General features: G+C 38.0%; 1 protein-coding gene across 4 annotated transcripts in view; it reads right to left on the bottom strand.

The window, feature by feature from the left end:
• FER (FER tyrosine kinase) overlaps positions 1–16,558 on the bottom strand; it is a 456,972-nt gene that overhangs the window by 290,283 nt on the left and 150,131 nt on the right. For all 4 annotated transcript variants that reach the window (XM_070794110.1, XM_070794112.1, XM_070794113.1 and 1 more), the window contains one exon: positions 13,097–13,286. In XM_070794110.1, coding sequence (XP_070650211.1) covers positions 13,097–13,286 — 190 coding nt within the window. The remainder of the gene's footprint in view (positions 1–13,096; positions 13,287–16,558) is intronic.

The raw sequence follows: 16,558 nt of genomic DNA, 5'->3' as shown, positions 1-16,558 counted from the left end.
GAGAATTCTCACATTGATTTGAATTTCCTCTTATGTCATCCAACCATGAGTGAACATAAAGACTTATCCCACAGTCTTCTTTGCTAATAATTTACCTGCATTGGAGACTAATACACGCAAAGACTATAACTATTTTATAAATAACAAAAATGAAAAAGGCTCACAATATCAAAAGTATAGGTATCTGTAACAACTACACACTATTAACATAAGCTATCTCAAATACCCATGATATAAGAAATAGCAAATCAAAGCAGCCATAGGTATAATGGAACTCTATTCTCACTCATACCCTGTACCAATAAATTACATATTTCTCTATGGGGGAACTAATTATTTGGAACTAAATTATTTCTGTTTGTGGGTAAACATTAAAATTTTCCATTTTATTTTTTCTTATTAAATACCATCCAATAAAAACCTTTGGGAATCACTCATTATAATTTGGCTCTTGACATAAAACTTGAAAATATAAGAATGAATATTGGAACCACAAATTGTATCCATATATTAGATATTTCTGAACTACAAAGTAAAAATTTTGACACCCTTAGCTTGGTTCAATAAATATTTTTGTTTTATTTTCAATTAGTGCACGGTCCTCTGCCATCTCCTTTTTCTGAGTCCCCTTCTAGTCTTTCCTTTAGTTACCTCTTATTTCTGTATTGTTTCCCTCCTGTTCTTTACCTGCCATCTTCTTTGCCCTTCTTGTCTTCCTTCCCTCACCAACCTGATCCTGTTTGACCAACCCTGCTCTTAGTCCTTCGCTCACTGGCCTCTGAACCCGCCGCCGCTCGCCTTTCTGGCCCACCTACCCCACATGCTCCTTGCTCTCGCTAAGCCCATGTGTTTCCACCTGCAGCCCTCTACCATTTCTGGTTATATCACAGAAAAAGAGGTCAGTTCTCCTTTCCAAAATTTTAAGACCTTTTCCTTTAGCTTTCTCCTCTATCCTAATTTTTTCCCCACCTTTCTCAACCTAAATTACTTCTGAAAAAGGAAAGGGACAGGCCTAAGGACAAAATTATGAAAGAAACTAAATTCATCTCCAGCAATTTCTGAGTTTCCTTTCTAACACCAACACCCACTCTCTAGCTTAGCTATCTATATTAGGACTTCATTCAAAGGGTCTTTTTCCATGCTAGCACTGCCCACATTCAGGGTGACTGCCACTCTGTTTAGTCCCCCAAGCCTTGATTTGAGGTACATTTTATTATCTCACAATGCTTAATATGCTACTTTCACAAGGGGCATTCAGAACTTTAAAAGAGCTCTATATGGACTCTGTGGGAGAGGGAGAGGGTGGGAAGATCTGGGAGAATGGCATTGAAACATGTAAAATATCATGTATAAAACGAGATGCCAGTCCAGGTTCGATGCAGGATACTGGATGCTTGGGGCTAGTGCACTGGGACGACCCAGAGGGATGGTATGGGGAGGGAGGAGGGAGGAGGGTTCAGGATGGGGAACACATGTATACCTGTGGTGGATTCATTTTGATATTTGGCAAAACTAATACAATTATGTAAAGCTTAAAAATAAAATAAAATTTAAAAAATTTAAAAAAAGAGCTCTATAAGACAAAATTCTTTGCCCAATAGTCCTCAAACTTTTTTCAACCCCAAAACACTCTGAAGGATGCAACACTCTCACAGCAAGCACTACAGTTAATTATGGCTTGTTTGCAAAAGAGAAAGGAAGGGAGAAATGTTGTCCATGAAAGAAACACTCAAGTTTCAAAATGAAGGCAGATGAAAGGATCTGAATTTGTTTATCTTCTCCTGTAGCCCCTGTAACATCTGCTGCTGCTGCTAAGTCGCTTCAGTCATGTCCGACTCTGTGCGACCCCATAGACAGCAGCCCACCAGGCTCCCCCATCCCTGGGATTCTCCAGGCAAGAACACTGGAGTGGGTTGCCATTTCCTTCTCCAACGCATGAAAGTGAAAAGTGAAAGTGAAGTTGCTCAGTCGTGTCCGACTCTGTGCGACCCCATGGACTGCAGCCCACCAGGCTCCTCCACCCATGGGATTTTCCAGGCAAGAGTACTGGAGTGGGGTGCCGTTGCCTTCTCCGCCTCTAACATTTACCACACAGTAAATACACAGCAGGAGTATAAATGATTTCTTTCTGATAGAGTTATCTCTCCTTCCAAGGATTAAATGATTTTTAAGCAATTCTGAGAATGTATCTGCAAGAATTAGACTCTACTCTAAAAGATCTCTAGATATATTCTGACAGAGAAAATCTTCCTTAGTTCAAGATTTTATCATTTGCCTGGAATTTGCAATAAAACAATGATTTTAAAAATGAACACTTGAATCTTAATCTTTTAAATATTAATACTAAGAAATAATTTTCTACAGAATACTATAACAAAAGAGAAAATTTATTAGGATTTAAAATTCTATCATTAGGTACCAAATGAAGCAATCAATCATAATATTCACATGTCGTCTTTATTAAACCTTTCAATTAAATTAAAGAAATTAATATGTCATAAAATAATTTTCAAAATTTAAGATGTAAGGCTTTGGAGATAAAAATATATGAATTCCTTACCACATGCAAGGTCAACTGTCTGCCTATAATTCAAATCAAAAAATGATATATTCTCAGATGAATTTCAAGACGAATACTATTCAACTTAATACAGGAATTAGCAAATAAGTTGTAGAGACGGAAATAACTTTTTTCAGGTTGAGGAAATTAGATAATTTTTAAAATTTAAAAGAATGTCCTAAACATGACATGTAAAAGTTCATATGCCAAGTAGTTGCTTTGACTGACCTATTTTTAATGGGTGCAAAAAAACACAAGACCATTAATGTATTATGGAAAAAATACATAATGTATTATGTATTCATATCAATAGAAACTATTAGCAATTTTATTATTCACAATTATTATAACAAATTAGTCATGTACTTAAAAGTCTTTTTTGTTCTTCATATGATGAGATCTCTCCTCTGTCTTTACAATTAATGTATCTGTATTAAACTACCATAAGATAGTTTAGTTTTTTTTAATTTTAAATAACAGAGAATGTCAGTTAACACTACTTCTATAAGTAAACAGTCCAAAAAATACACAAAAATGAAATCTAATTAGTGTATGAATAATGAAATTGTCAATAAATTAAAATCTGTATTAATTTAAACTTTTTGTGTGAATCTGCATATTGCACTTAACTTCTCTGCTTTTATTTTTTATCTTTGTCTTGAGTAATATTTCAGTATTCCTAATTTCCTTGGACAAGTAGATATGGGGGTCATAAGTTAACGTTTAAATCACGACAGAAGGAAAAAAAACCCACAGATAACATAACTACAAAGAACAGAAGGCCTTGGGGTAAAGGCAAAAATCTGAGGAATATTAACGACCAGTTTCATCATAGCCCTTAACTCTGATGTTTTCTTGTTAATCAATTGTTCATTACAACTTTCTGCCTGCTGAATGTAGATTTTTCAGTACGGAGACTTTGTTTTACTTTAGGATGTCTCCATCCATGGCACACAATAAATACTCATGCAAGTTGTTTGACTGTGTTTACTAAGAAGGCAAAGGCAGGAAGAGGAGAAACAGGGACAAAAGTGCAAGACACAGAAGAAAAGAGGAAAACGAGAAAGGGAGGGAAGAAGGAAAAGAAAGGGGACAAAAACCGACTGTGCGCTGAACACCTTCCTTCCTAACTCCATCCAGAGCTCTATAAAGTGCCTTTGCCGACAATCCTATGAAGGGCATGTTACTAACCGCATTTTACAGATGAAATTGACCTAAGGTGGGGGGAGGCAGAAATCTACTTAAACACAATGAAAATCATGCCAGTTTGACTCAAGTTTCCACATCTTTCTCTGCCCTTTGTGCTACATGGAAAGTCGCTCAGTCGTGCCCGACTCTGTGCAACCCCATGGACTGCAGCCCGCCAGGCTCCTCCGTCCAGGGGATTTTCCAGGCAAGGATCCTGGAGTGGGGTGCCATGCCCTTCTCCAGGGGATCTTCCCGACCCAGGGACTGAGCCTCTGTCTCCTGCAGCAGCAGGCGGATTCTATACCACTCGTGCCAGCTGGGAAGCTGCTGGGAACATGGGGTGCAGGCTACCTTTCCAAGTTAGTGTTTTCATGTCCTTTGATTCCGAATAAATACACAGAAATGGAATTACTGAATTATGTGGCAGTTCTATTTTTAATTTTTTGAGGAACCTCCATACCGTTATCCACAGGGGCTGAACCAATTAATATTCCCACCCACAGTGCCAAAGCATTCCTGCCCATTCACATCCTTGCCAAACACTGTTATCTATTGTTCTTTTGATAAGGGCCATTCTGATCAGAGTAAGGTAATATATCACTGTAGTTTTGATTGGTGGTTCCCCTGTGGTTAGAATATTCGTTAAGGAATCTTGACCTGAATCATTTGGAAAAATCAACAAATTTTTTATAATGTAATCATTATCACCTCCTAACATCTTTGTTTTATAAATTAAAAATCTGTCCATCAATTACATAAAGCATGTATCTCTAAATACTCTTTAAGTATCAGATCCACTGGAGAATCTAATAATTTAATAAACTAGAGAGCTACTAAAAGATGAGCATTATAAAAATCTATGCCAAAGGGAAGCTGAAAGCAAGAATGTATTCATCTATAAGACTGAAACACTAATGTCAATATTAATATAGTAATTAATATCCATAACTTACATTGTTCTCAGATTAAGAAACTTTTAAATTATTTTAAAGTAAAATCTAAACCTATATAAACTGCACAAAACCCTCTAAAATGGATCTTACATATAATCTCCATTTATATACATAGAAAAAGTATAGGATTTCACCAAAACTGTCTTAATAACAAAATATTATAAACCATGTACACATGTCATTCTTTGCTCAGAATCTTATGTCCCTGAGTCAGCATCACAGTGCTCACCATGGTCTGTGCGGCTGTGTGATCTGAACACTGGCCGTTTCCCCGACCCTCCCCTGCTTCATCCGGCTCCAAGCTCATGGCCGTCCTGGGTGCTCCACCAACACAAGAAGCAAACTCCTGCCCCAGAGCCTTCCCGCGGCTTTTCCCACCGCCTGAAATATCCTCACCCCAGGCAATCCCACCGTTTGCTCCTTCGTCATTTCAGATCTCTGTGTAAACACCTTGATCAGTGAAGCCATATTCGACCACCATCCATATAAAACACCTCCCAGCACCCTCTTCTTCCTTCCCGCTTCATTTTTCTCCAAAGAACTTACCACCACCTGACACTATATACATGTATATAAATTTACTGTCTGTCTCCTTCATACCCTCTTCTTCCATTGTTTTATTTTCTCCAAAGAACTTACCACCACCTGACTACATGTGTGTGTGTGTGTGTGTGTGTGTATACACACACATATAGAAATATAAATTTACTGTCTGTCTGCTTCAGTTAAGAGTGCAAGGTCCATGAGAACAAAAAAAAGTTTATTTTGTTCACTACTGCATCCTCAGAACTTAGAGTGGTACCTGATAGCTGACATGAAATAAATACTTATTTGTTGAACAAATAAATGAAAAAAAGAAGTATATATTCACTGTTGTAAATGATACTTAAAATATATTGAGCAGAAAAGTAAACAGTATTGTTATATGCTTTACCATTTATGTCAAAAGAGCAGAAAACATGTGGTATAAATTCATGTTTATATCTGCATACAATGCTTCTGGAAAGTTACCTCTGAGGTAGGGAACTGAGGACTCACAAAAGGACACTTAGACCCCTGTGCGCGCATATGTTCTACATATTCAGAGAAATTAATTACAATGTTTGCCTTCATAAATAAGAAATACAAACGATAATCCAACAGAAATATCTATAATTCATAATTAAGAACTCAGTAAGTATCTAACAAATTAATTTAAATGTGAACTAAGGTACATTATTAGAAAAAGAAATGAAGTAGAAACGTGTTTTAACACTATTTCATAAAACATAAAATACATAATCTCATTTCAGTGTCACAGAAATCCTGGCAGACAAGTTGGGTACACATTTGCTCCTTCTATGGGAAGAAAAACCAACTCAGAAAGGTTAAGTAGCCTCCCAAGAGCCCCACAACCGAGGCAAAGCTCAGCTCAGGTCTCCTGGTCTCAGTCTGGCACTTTGCTCAGCACATTTGACAGTAAAGCTTGGAATTAACATTTAACTTCTATGTTTAACGAAAGAAAATGTACCTGATGATGAAAACAGATAAAGCTGCAATAATGTTGTCAATATGAAATCTCAATTGACAGCATTCCAATTCAGGGACTAACTATAAAAACTGGAAATACATTGAACACTGTGCTAAAACAAATTATCACTGAATTGTAACGGCAGATAATATTTAGTCAACAAACAAGATATTTTGTTGGTTGAAACGTAACAAAACAGGATTTTACTGACAGTGCTGTTCAATTAAGCATAAATCAATAAAATACATAGAGAAGATAAATTTATATTGTGCATTACGCTAGTAAAAGGGCTTAAAGTGTACAACTTCAGAAACATCAAAGTAAAGGCAATTATCTTACAGTATAGCTAAAAACATTTAAAAAGAACTCATTCCATGGTGCCATCCATTCTAGCTATATTTGACATATAAAGGAGATTGAACAAAAATCATTATATTTGGCCTAATGTACACACTGCTATAAAGTAAGATAATTAGATTACTCTGGAATAAAAAGGAAGTGCAATTCCTCAATTCAACAGACACTGGTTGAAAATTTATCATGTTTTACAACTAGAGAGCTAAAAACAATCATGTAATACTTTTTAACAGATTGAGAGAGAAAGCAAGAGAGTCAAGTCAGGCAATATTTAGTCAGGGACTAGAAATCTTGGTATTGCCATCATTATCCAAGGGCAGCCAACAAAGAGTTTACCCTTATACTCTGCCCCAAAAGGCAGATTCTTCTGCCTGCAGAGCTAAAATTGAAGAATAAGATAAAATAATCCTTGGGTCCATAGAGCACTGAAACAACACAAAATGCCTTTAGCATTAACAGCACATTTAATCAGTCAATAACTCAATTAGATAAGAAAGGATTTGTCTTCTAATTCACTTCTCAAAGTACAGTTTCCATTGCACAGTGGTCCCTTCAGGACACTCTGAAAAAGGATTGAGAAAGGATGGGACCAGTATTTCCAGAGAGAGAGCATTCTGTGCTATAGTTCTCTTGGCCATTTGATACAGAAAGTTCAGCAAAGTCCTGCAGTCAAATCAGGAAGTGCCCTAACCTGGCAGGTCCAAAACCACAGAACTCGTTTCTCCTTGGAGCGTGTTTCGAGGACACCGAACTCTCGACTTTCTGCCCCCTCACTGGGCACTCCTCCTCAGTTTATGCCGACTCCTCCTTGTCCGGACCTAACTTGCAGCGCCCCAGAGAGCAGCCCTTGCTTCCCTTTTCTTCTCTGCCTCCTTCACTTGGTGACCTTCTATGGTCAAATAGTTTTAAACACCATTTGATGCCTGCAACTCTCAAATGTATATCTCCAGTCCAAAACGTGCTCTGGAACTACCAAATTTCCACACTGGTTGGGTGTTTCTTTTATTTTTCTCTCTTTTTTTGGAAAGACAAACAGAACCCTTGCTCTTCCTCATCAAGGCCACTCTGTGCAGTCCTACCCCACACTGGAAACAAACACTGTTCCTCTAGAGCTCCTCCTCAAACCTGAAAACTGTTCTCGAATCTTCTCTCTCATACCCCGGACTAAACCCACAGGAAAGCTCATGGGCTTCTCTGGTGGCTCAGCTGGTAAAACTGTCTGCTTGCAATGCAGGAGGCCCGGGTTTGATCCCTGGGTCGGGAAGATCCCCTGGAGAAATGGCAACCCACTCCAGTATTCTTGCCTGGGAAATTCCATGGACAGAGGAGCCTGGTGGGCTATAATATAGTCCATGGGGTCGCAAAGAGTCAGACACGAGTGAGCAACTTCACTTTCACTTTCAGTCATCAAACCACACTCAGAAACGAATCACCTCTCACGGCCTCCCATGACACCACCCTCAGTGTGTCATCATCTATCTCCCGGGTGTGGCAAAAGCCCTGTTCTTCCAACCTTATCACCTTTAAGTATATTATCGACACAGCGATCACTGAAATCACAAGTCACAGTATGTCCATCTTCTGTTATAACCTCCTCATCCAGCGGCTTCCCTTTCATTCAGAGAAAACGCATGACCCTTCATTATGCTGGAGAAGGCAATGGCACCCACTCCAGTGCTCTTGCCTAGAGAATCCCAGGGATAGGGGAGCCTGGTGGGCTGCCATCCATGGGGTCGCACAGAGTCGGACACGACTGAGCGACTTAGCAGCAGCAGCATCTTCATTATGCTCCCGGGACCTGAGACCTGCTCTCATCGCTTCTCACTCTCATTCCCTCTCCTCTTACCTTGCCCCTGCTCAGAGCTCCTCACTATACCCTGGACAGTCCAGATAGGTCCCTGCCTTTGTCTTTGACATAAACACATCCTCTGACTAGAATGTTCTTCTCCTGGAAATTAAGCAGTTTAGTCTAGATAGGTCCCTGCCTTTGTCTTTGACATAAACACATCCTCTGACTAGAATGTTCTTCTCCTGGAAATTAAGCAGTTTACTAGCTTCCCAGTTCAAGGTTTGGTTCAAATGTCACTTTCTTGTGTAAAAAATTGATCACTGGATGCCTTTGAACGCTAAGCAGGACTATGAGGTATTTTATTTTATCTACTATTTTTATTTTATGCAGTAGGAATATATTGTATTTATTTAATAACACTCACACATTTGTAGTTATTAAAGCAGCATATGTTGTTTTCAGAAATCTTGAAAATTAAGAAAAATAATAGAAAAAAATTTCCACCAAGCAGAGATTCTGTGATGACTATTTACCTATTATTTCATTTTTTTCATTAAAAAGAACATTGTTAATATTAAAATGTCACTTTCTCAAAGGTGCTTATCTTTATTTCCATTTAAAATTGTATCCCAAAAAACAAAATTGTATCTCAACCTCTGAGCCACTGGGCCCCCGACCCCCCACCCTGCTTTGTCTTTATGCCCTGGCATTTAGCATCTTCCAATATGATATATAGACTTCTCCGGTGGCTCAGATGGTAAAGCGTGTGTCTACAATTCGGAAGACTCGGGTTTAATCCCTGGATAGGGAAGATCCCCTGGAGAAGGAAATGGCAACCCACTCCAGTACTATTGCCTGGAAAATCCCATGGACGGAGGAGCCTGGTACTCCATGGGGTCACAAAGAGTCGGACACGACTGAGCATTCATTCAATTACAATTACAATATAATATACAGTTTATTTATTAAGTGCCACTCACCACAGAATGTAACTCCTAAGAGTCTTCATTAGTTTTATGCACTGATATATTACAAGCATATAAAAATATCTTTGACACATAGTAGGTGATCAATAAATACTGCTTTAAATGTATAAATGAAACACACGTGTCCACAAATAATAGGTAATTACTGTGCAGTGTTGTTTTTGTTGTCTGTTAGTTGCTCAGTCGTGTAGATTCTTTGTGACTCCATGGACTGCAGCCTGCAAGTCTCCTCTGTCCACGAAATTCTCTAGGCAAGAATACTGTAGTGGGTAGCTATTTCTTTTTCCAGGAATAGAACTCATGTCTCCTGCTTTGCAGGCAGAGTCTCTACTGTCTGAGCTACTAAAGAAGCCCTTACTTTTCAATACTTAATATTTATCATTTCCTCCTTGGTATTTTGGCCAAAATTAGACTTAGGTGAAAAAGACAACATTAGAGGATCAGCTTCCCTGGTGACTCAGACGGCAAAGAATCTGCCCGCAATGAAGGGGAATCGGGTTCAACCCCTGGCTCGGGAAGATCCCCTAGAAGAGGGAATGGCTACCCACTCCAGTGTTCTTGCCTGGAAAATTACATGCACAGAGGAGCGGGGTCACGAAGAGGTAGACACAACTGAGCGACTTTCATTCTTGCTATCCTGGCAAAGATGTTTATATTACTTGCCTACACAATTCTTTAGATCTGTTTATTCTCATAAAATTACAAAGTTGAAATAAATGTCAATACATCTAACAGCCTAACGAGACTTCTAACCATGATTATCTGAATCACCTTGGAATTTTTTAAGAATATACAATCCATGGCCCATCTCAGCAGTACAGTTCCTTAAGGACGCTCTTTCACAGAAGCAATCACCACTGAGGAGTCTGTATTTTGGTTAACATTGCCATTAATTAGGAAATGTAGAATAGTTAATAGTTTATTAGCTCAGCTAATAAAGAATCCACCTGCAATGTAGGAGACCCCGGTTCAATTCCTGGGTTGGGAAGATCCTCTGGAGAAGGGACAGGCTATTCACTCCAATATTCTTGGGCTTCCCTGGTGACTCAGATGGTAAAGAATCAACCTGCAATGCGGGAGACCTGGGTTTGATCCCTGGGTTGAGAAGATTCCCTGGAGGAGGGCATGGCAACCCACTCTGGTTTTCTTGTCTGCAGAATCCCATTGACAGAGGAGCCTGGCAGGTTACAGTCCATGGGGTCACAAACAGTCAGACACAACTGAGAGACTAAGTACAGCACAGAATAGTTAATAACTTGCTCTTAAATAATATTTAGGCCAAGCTTTACTATTTTTCACTATATTACGGTTTAATTTTTAGTTCTTCCAATTCTTCCAATACTCAACTAAATTTCCCTTATTGAAATACAAAGATATCATTTGTAAAGATAGAATTTATAAACAGGAAAAACCAATGGGCCTGCTTACCTGAATTTCAAGCATTTTGGTAAAATTACTCATAATGCTTAAACAGACATTTGGGGAAAAACGATTTATAGTTTTAATATTTTGGCTTTTTGAATAAAATGAAAAGTTATATTCTAATTATTACTGAAAGGCTGAATTATGCAAAGATTTCATTGGTATATGTGGGAATATTACTTAGTTGTAAGAACTACTAACTGAAAATAGTTTTTACTTGTTTATAAAACATACTGTAGAATCTCATCAATTGGCATCAATTGGTGGAATGTCCTGTTTGATATATAAAATGTTACTTTATTACCTTAAACTACACACAGCATTTCTTTGTAAATTCCTTAAAGACTTACTAAAGGCATTACTTCAGTGAATAGATAAGATGTATAGAAACACACAGCATTTCAGCTATTTAAAATAAATTGAATAAAATGAGACACCTGATATCACTTTCTAAACGTTCATAAGATATTATCATCATTTAATAAATGGGTACAGGAGAAGGTCTGAAAGTACCAGAAAGCAGTTTAGTCTCTTAAACTGTACTATGTTGTATTTCAGTTGGGTCCAATTCTTTGCGACCCTATGGACCATTGCCAGTCAGGCTCCTCTGTCCAAGGGATTCTCCAGGCAAGGACACTGGAGTGGGTTTCCATGCCCCCTTCTAGGGGACCTTCCCAACCCAGGGATCAAACCAGATCTCTTGTTTCTCCTGTACTGGCAGGAGGGTTTTTACCACTAATGCCACTTGGGATCACAGTATTATATATACTCTTTAAAACACTATTTATTCATTTATTGAAAAACCTCTTCTTCAATGATTATCAAAGATAAAACTCTAAAGGATTATGAGTTCTTAATGAAATACTTAATGAACTATTATATTTTAAATTGCAAACTCTATATTCTAGTTGTAGTTATAAAATGGGGATACGTTACCATTTAGTGACAATCTACCACTAAATCAGGCTATGAAGGAACCACTTCCACAGCCACATGGGGACAAGGAAATATTATAAACCATACTCAGAGAATAAAAGCTTTACTAAGGTTTGAAAGCCAAGCAAAAGAATGACCTTCAGAAGTTTCTCTGGAAAAAAAAAAAAAAGACATATACCAGATAGTTACCAAAAATCATGAAATAAGAAAATTAACCTAGTAGGGGCCTTGGTCTATATAATAAGATCCTTATTATCTGGCAGGACAATAAGGAGAGCAAAGAATTATACTTCACAATGTATTGCATAGATCACTATGGCTCAATTAATTTAAAAATTGCAATAATCACAATAACTTAAACACTTCATATTCATATCCAGATTTATCTGGAATTGGAAATTTCAAATGCAATCTTTTTTCCTATGGAGACATTTCCTATGAATTCATTTAACAGCTAAATGGTACTATTTAGAATAACATGAACTAAAAATTATTCAAATACTTCTATAGCATCATTAACTGTAACAGTTCTACTCATGGACTGCATCCAGTTACTCAGTTACTCACAGAGAAAACCAAGGACACAGCTCAGTCCTTTTCAGCCCTGGCACTGTTAATATGTGAGGCTGAGTATTTTTTTGTTGGGAATAAGAAGAGAGGGGCTGTGATGGGCATTGTGTGATATTTAGCAGCATCACTGGCCTCTATCAACTAGATACCAAAAGCATCCACCAGCTGGGAAAATCAAACATGTCTGAAGATATTTCCAAATGACCGGTGGGTGTCAAAATTGTCCGTTGATAGAAACAATCAACGTAAGAGGAAAGAAGGAGGAAAGGAAGGGGAAGAGAGAAAAAGTACTTACACTAAGCATTCTTAAACAGTTAATAAATCTATATAAAATAAAGTTGAATTACTAGTTGCTAGATTTAAATGTGTTTATTGTAGTTAAAAGATATTTATAAGAAAAAATCTTTATAAGCAAAATCAATGTTTTGTATTGTGAAAACAGCAAAAACATCATCAATCTCAGATAAACTTCTACTGTTCTTAATAAGAAAAAATCAATAAATATCTTTTTCTTATTTCTACCTTAAGAATAACACCCTACCTTCCTGCTGTATCCCAGGAATAAAAACAATTGCAGTCTTTGTTTTCAGATTTAAAGGCAAGAGAAGAGCTTTTTCCTCTGACTCTACAGGTGGTTTCTGAAAGTGTTCTCCAGGTGACCTGAGGTGACCGACAAGTTTATTTTGCATTTACACACAAGTTTAATAGGACCTGCATATTAACAAGAGTAATAACTTGTTATAGCAACCAAAAATAATTTTTGTATTCACTTATTACCTGTATACAACTCTTTCAACTTTCTCATCTGTTTACGCTTTGGCTTACCATAGATGTAACGGATCGTGCGTCTTCTTCATAATTGACTACTGGAGGTGGCTCTTTCCCATCATTTTCTTGCACTTTTTGCTCCAGCAATTCTTTCTGTGCTGTAAACTTTGCCTCGGTGCATCTCAGCTGCTGGACTGACTGTTTCAGCTCTTCAAGTGTCTGTTTTTGGCTTAGCAGAAGTACAATACTAAAAGAGAACACATTTAATATAAATTATTTCAACTACTCTAAGAAATAAAGACTGTGAAGGAAATCATATCCTGTATATGTGTAGATTATGTTCCTTTCTTCATTTTCCTCTTTATAAGAGTCTTTCAGAACTATAAGAATTAGGAAACTAAACGGATTTTGAGTCATCACAGTAGTTGTTAAACATTAGCATTTACAAAATTAAAGGAAGTTTTTGGAAGCAAAAACCAAATTCAAAATGCTTTCAAATTATTACGATCCATGGCACTCATTTTATTTTACAGTAAACTGTCCACCTCACAAAGTACAGATATGTCGGTCCAGAAATGCAGAGCCTAAAATGAATTAACATGACTGAAGCAGAATCTTAATTTATTTTAAATCTCAAACGGAATATAGCTAAAATCAGATCTCTGCCTAGAGAATAAATCAAATCAAGGTGACAGCTGGAAGCAAGCTGTGTGCCTATTGTGAGGATCGTGTGCTTAGAGCTAGGGCAAGTTTTCTGACAAGGACTACCGAATACGTGTAAGCCCTCAAATCTTCCAATATACACCAGTAGAAAGATAGTAGACCTCTTCATTCCTCCTTTAGAGTTTTACCCTTCAAGGCTGTCCCTAATAGGAATTTCAAATTAATTTGCCCATCTTAAAGCCACAAGAAAACAGGTAGCAGCGGTGAGAAACATCTTGAAGATGCTGTCATATTTAGTATATTAGTATCTGAAAGAACTGTGCCACGCACTGTTGAAAGCAAGTTAATAATAGATTACAGACAGTTTGGAAAAAGACAGTCTCTTTAGCAAATGCTTCTGGGAAAGCTGGACAGTGCATGTAAATCGATGAAGTTACAACACGCTCACCACACACAAAATAAACTTAAAATGGCCTAAAGACTTAAATGTAAAACCACATGCTTAAAAATCATAGAAGCGATCATAGGCAACGTGGTCCTACTGCATAACATAGAGAACTATATTCAGTACTCTGACAAACCACCATGGTTTGTCAGAAGAGAGCATTTTTTTAAAGTATATTCGTGTATAACTAAAGCACTTTGCTGTATAGGAGAAGTTAATACAACACTGTAAATCAATTATACATCAATTTAAAAAAATTGATCAAATACATGAGAAGATAAGCCACAGACTAGGAGAAAAGATATACAAATGACATATCTGATAAAGGACTGTTATCCAACATATACGAAGATCTCTTAAATATCAGTAATAAGAAAATAAGCAAACTTCTTTAAAAATGAGCCAAAGACCTTAACAGATACCTTACAGATATACAGATGACAAATAAGCATGTGAGAAAGTGCTTCACATTCTATACTATCAGGAAAATGGAAGCTGAAACAACAATGAGACAGTATTAGACGTTTACGAGGAAGGCCAAACCCCAGAACACTGCCACCGCCACCTGTTGGCGAGGCTGTGGCCTGGAATTACTGACGGGCACGCACAATGGGCAGCCACTCTGGAAGACAGGCTGGCAGTTCCCTGCAAACTAAGCATACTTTTACCATGGGATCCAGCAATCCTATTCCTTGGTATTTACCCAAAGGAGTTGAAAACTTACGCTCACATAAAAGCCCACACATGGATATTTACAGCAGCTTTATTCATAACTGTCAAAACTGGGAAGCAACCAATATGTCAGTCAGCAGAAGAAAGGATAACTGTACAAGAGAATACGTTTCAGAACTCAAAACAAGCCACTAGACCACTGAAGACATGGAGGACTCTTAAAAGTACATCATTAATCGAGAGAAGCCAGTCTGAAGGGCTGCATAACGCACGATTCCAACCACGTGACACTCTGTACCAGGCAAAACTATATAAAGAGACAGTAAAAGGACCACGGCCACCAACAGCTGGGGCTGGGGGATGCACTAATGTGTGGAGCACAGAATATCTTAGTAAAAAATGCCATATATGATGCCATAATGATGGGCATAGGTCATTATACACTAATTCAAACCCACAGAATGCACACCACCAAGAGTGAAGCCCAATGCAGACTACAGACTTAGAATGATACTGATGGGTCATTCCAGATTCGTCAGTTGTAACAAATCTGATGCTCTGGTGGGCAGTGCTGATAATGTGGGAGACTATGTATTGTGGGAGAAGTATATCGGAAATCTCTGTAACTTCCCCTCAGTTTTGCTGTGAAATTTAAACTCCTCAAAAAAAGTCTTAAATTTTAAAAATGATGTATCTGTACAGATTTAATAGAATGGCTCGGATAAAAAGTAATGACAAGATCAAATGCTGGTGAAGATGAGGCGAGATTATCACTAATACATTGCTAGTGGTAATGGCATGTGCATGCATGCTAAGCCGCTAAGCCGATTCAGTCGCATCTGACTCTTTGTGACCCTAGGGACTGTAGCCTGCCAGACTCCTCTGGCCATGGGGTTCTCCAGGCAAGAATACTGGAGTGGGTTGCTCCTTCAGGGGACCTTCCCGACCCATGGATCAAAGCTGTGTCTCTTATGTCTCCTGCATTGGCCTAGGGTTTAATGGGATCTTTCTGCATTAATTCTTCCAACTACATGAGTGACAGTTGCTCAGTCATATCCGACTTTCTGCAAACCTATGGACTATAGCCCACCAGGCTTCTCTGTCCGTGGGATTCTCTAGGCAAGAATACTGGAGTAGGTTGCCATTTCCTTCTCCAATGGTAATTATCTCCATTAAAAACTAATTTAAAAATATGTATCGCTGGGAGCTCCCTGCAAGTCTAGTGGTCAGGATTCAGCACTTTCACCGCGGCAGCCCAGGTTCAATCCCTGGCTGGAGAATTGACATGCCACAAGCTACACGATGCGAGCAAACAGAGAAAAGGAAGTTTCACTACTACTGGTGCTTCCTGTTGTACTGTGAGGATTTTATTATCTCATATACCTTGGGTTCTTAAGTAATCTCTTTTAAAACAGGCCTTTGAAAATTTTTTTTCAGGAGTTCTAAATATCTATTGCGTCATATAAGAAATCACTTTTGAACATTTTGAGACACTATCCTAACGCCAAGAATAGGAAATACATAAAATGGAATACTACGCAGCATGAAAAGAATGAAATGCTGCCATTTGCAGCAACACAGTCGGACCTAACGAGGATCATACTAAGGGAAACGAGTCAGAATGTAGACAGATACCACACGATGTCACCTACATATAGAATCTAAACAAGTCAGAATGTAGACAGATACCACACGATGTCACCTACATACAGAATCTAAACAAGTCAGAATGTAGACAG

This window comes from Bos indicus, chromosome 7 (assembly GCF_029378745.1).
Source record: "Bos indicus isolate NIAB-ARS_2022 breed Sahiwal x Tharparkar chromosome 7, NIAB-ARS_B.indTharparkar_mat_pri_1.0, whole genome shotgun sequence".
Lineage (NCBI taxonomy): Eukaryota > Metazoa > Chordata > Mammalia > Artiodactyla > Bovidae > Bos > Bos indicus.
Note: the sequence above shows the minus strand (reverse complement) of the source record. Positions and strands in the feature narration are given on the sequence as shown.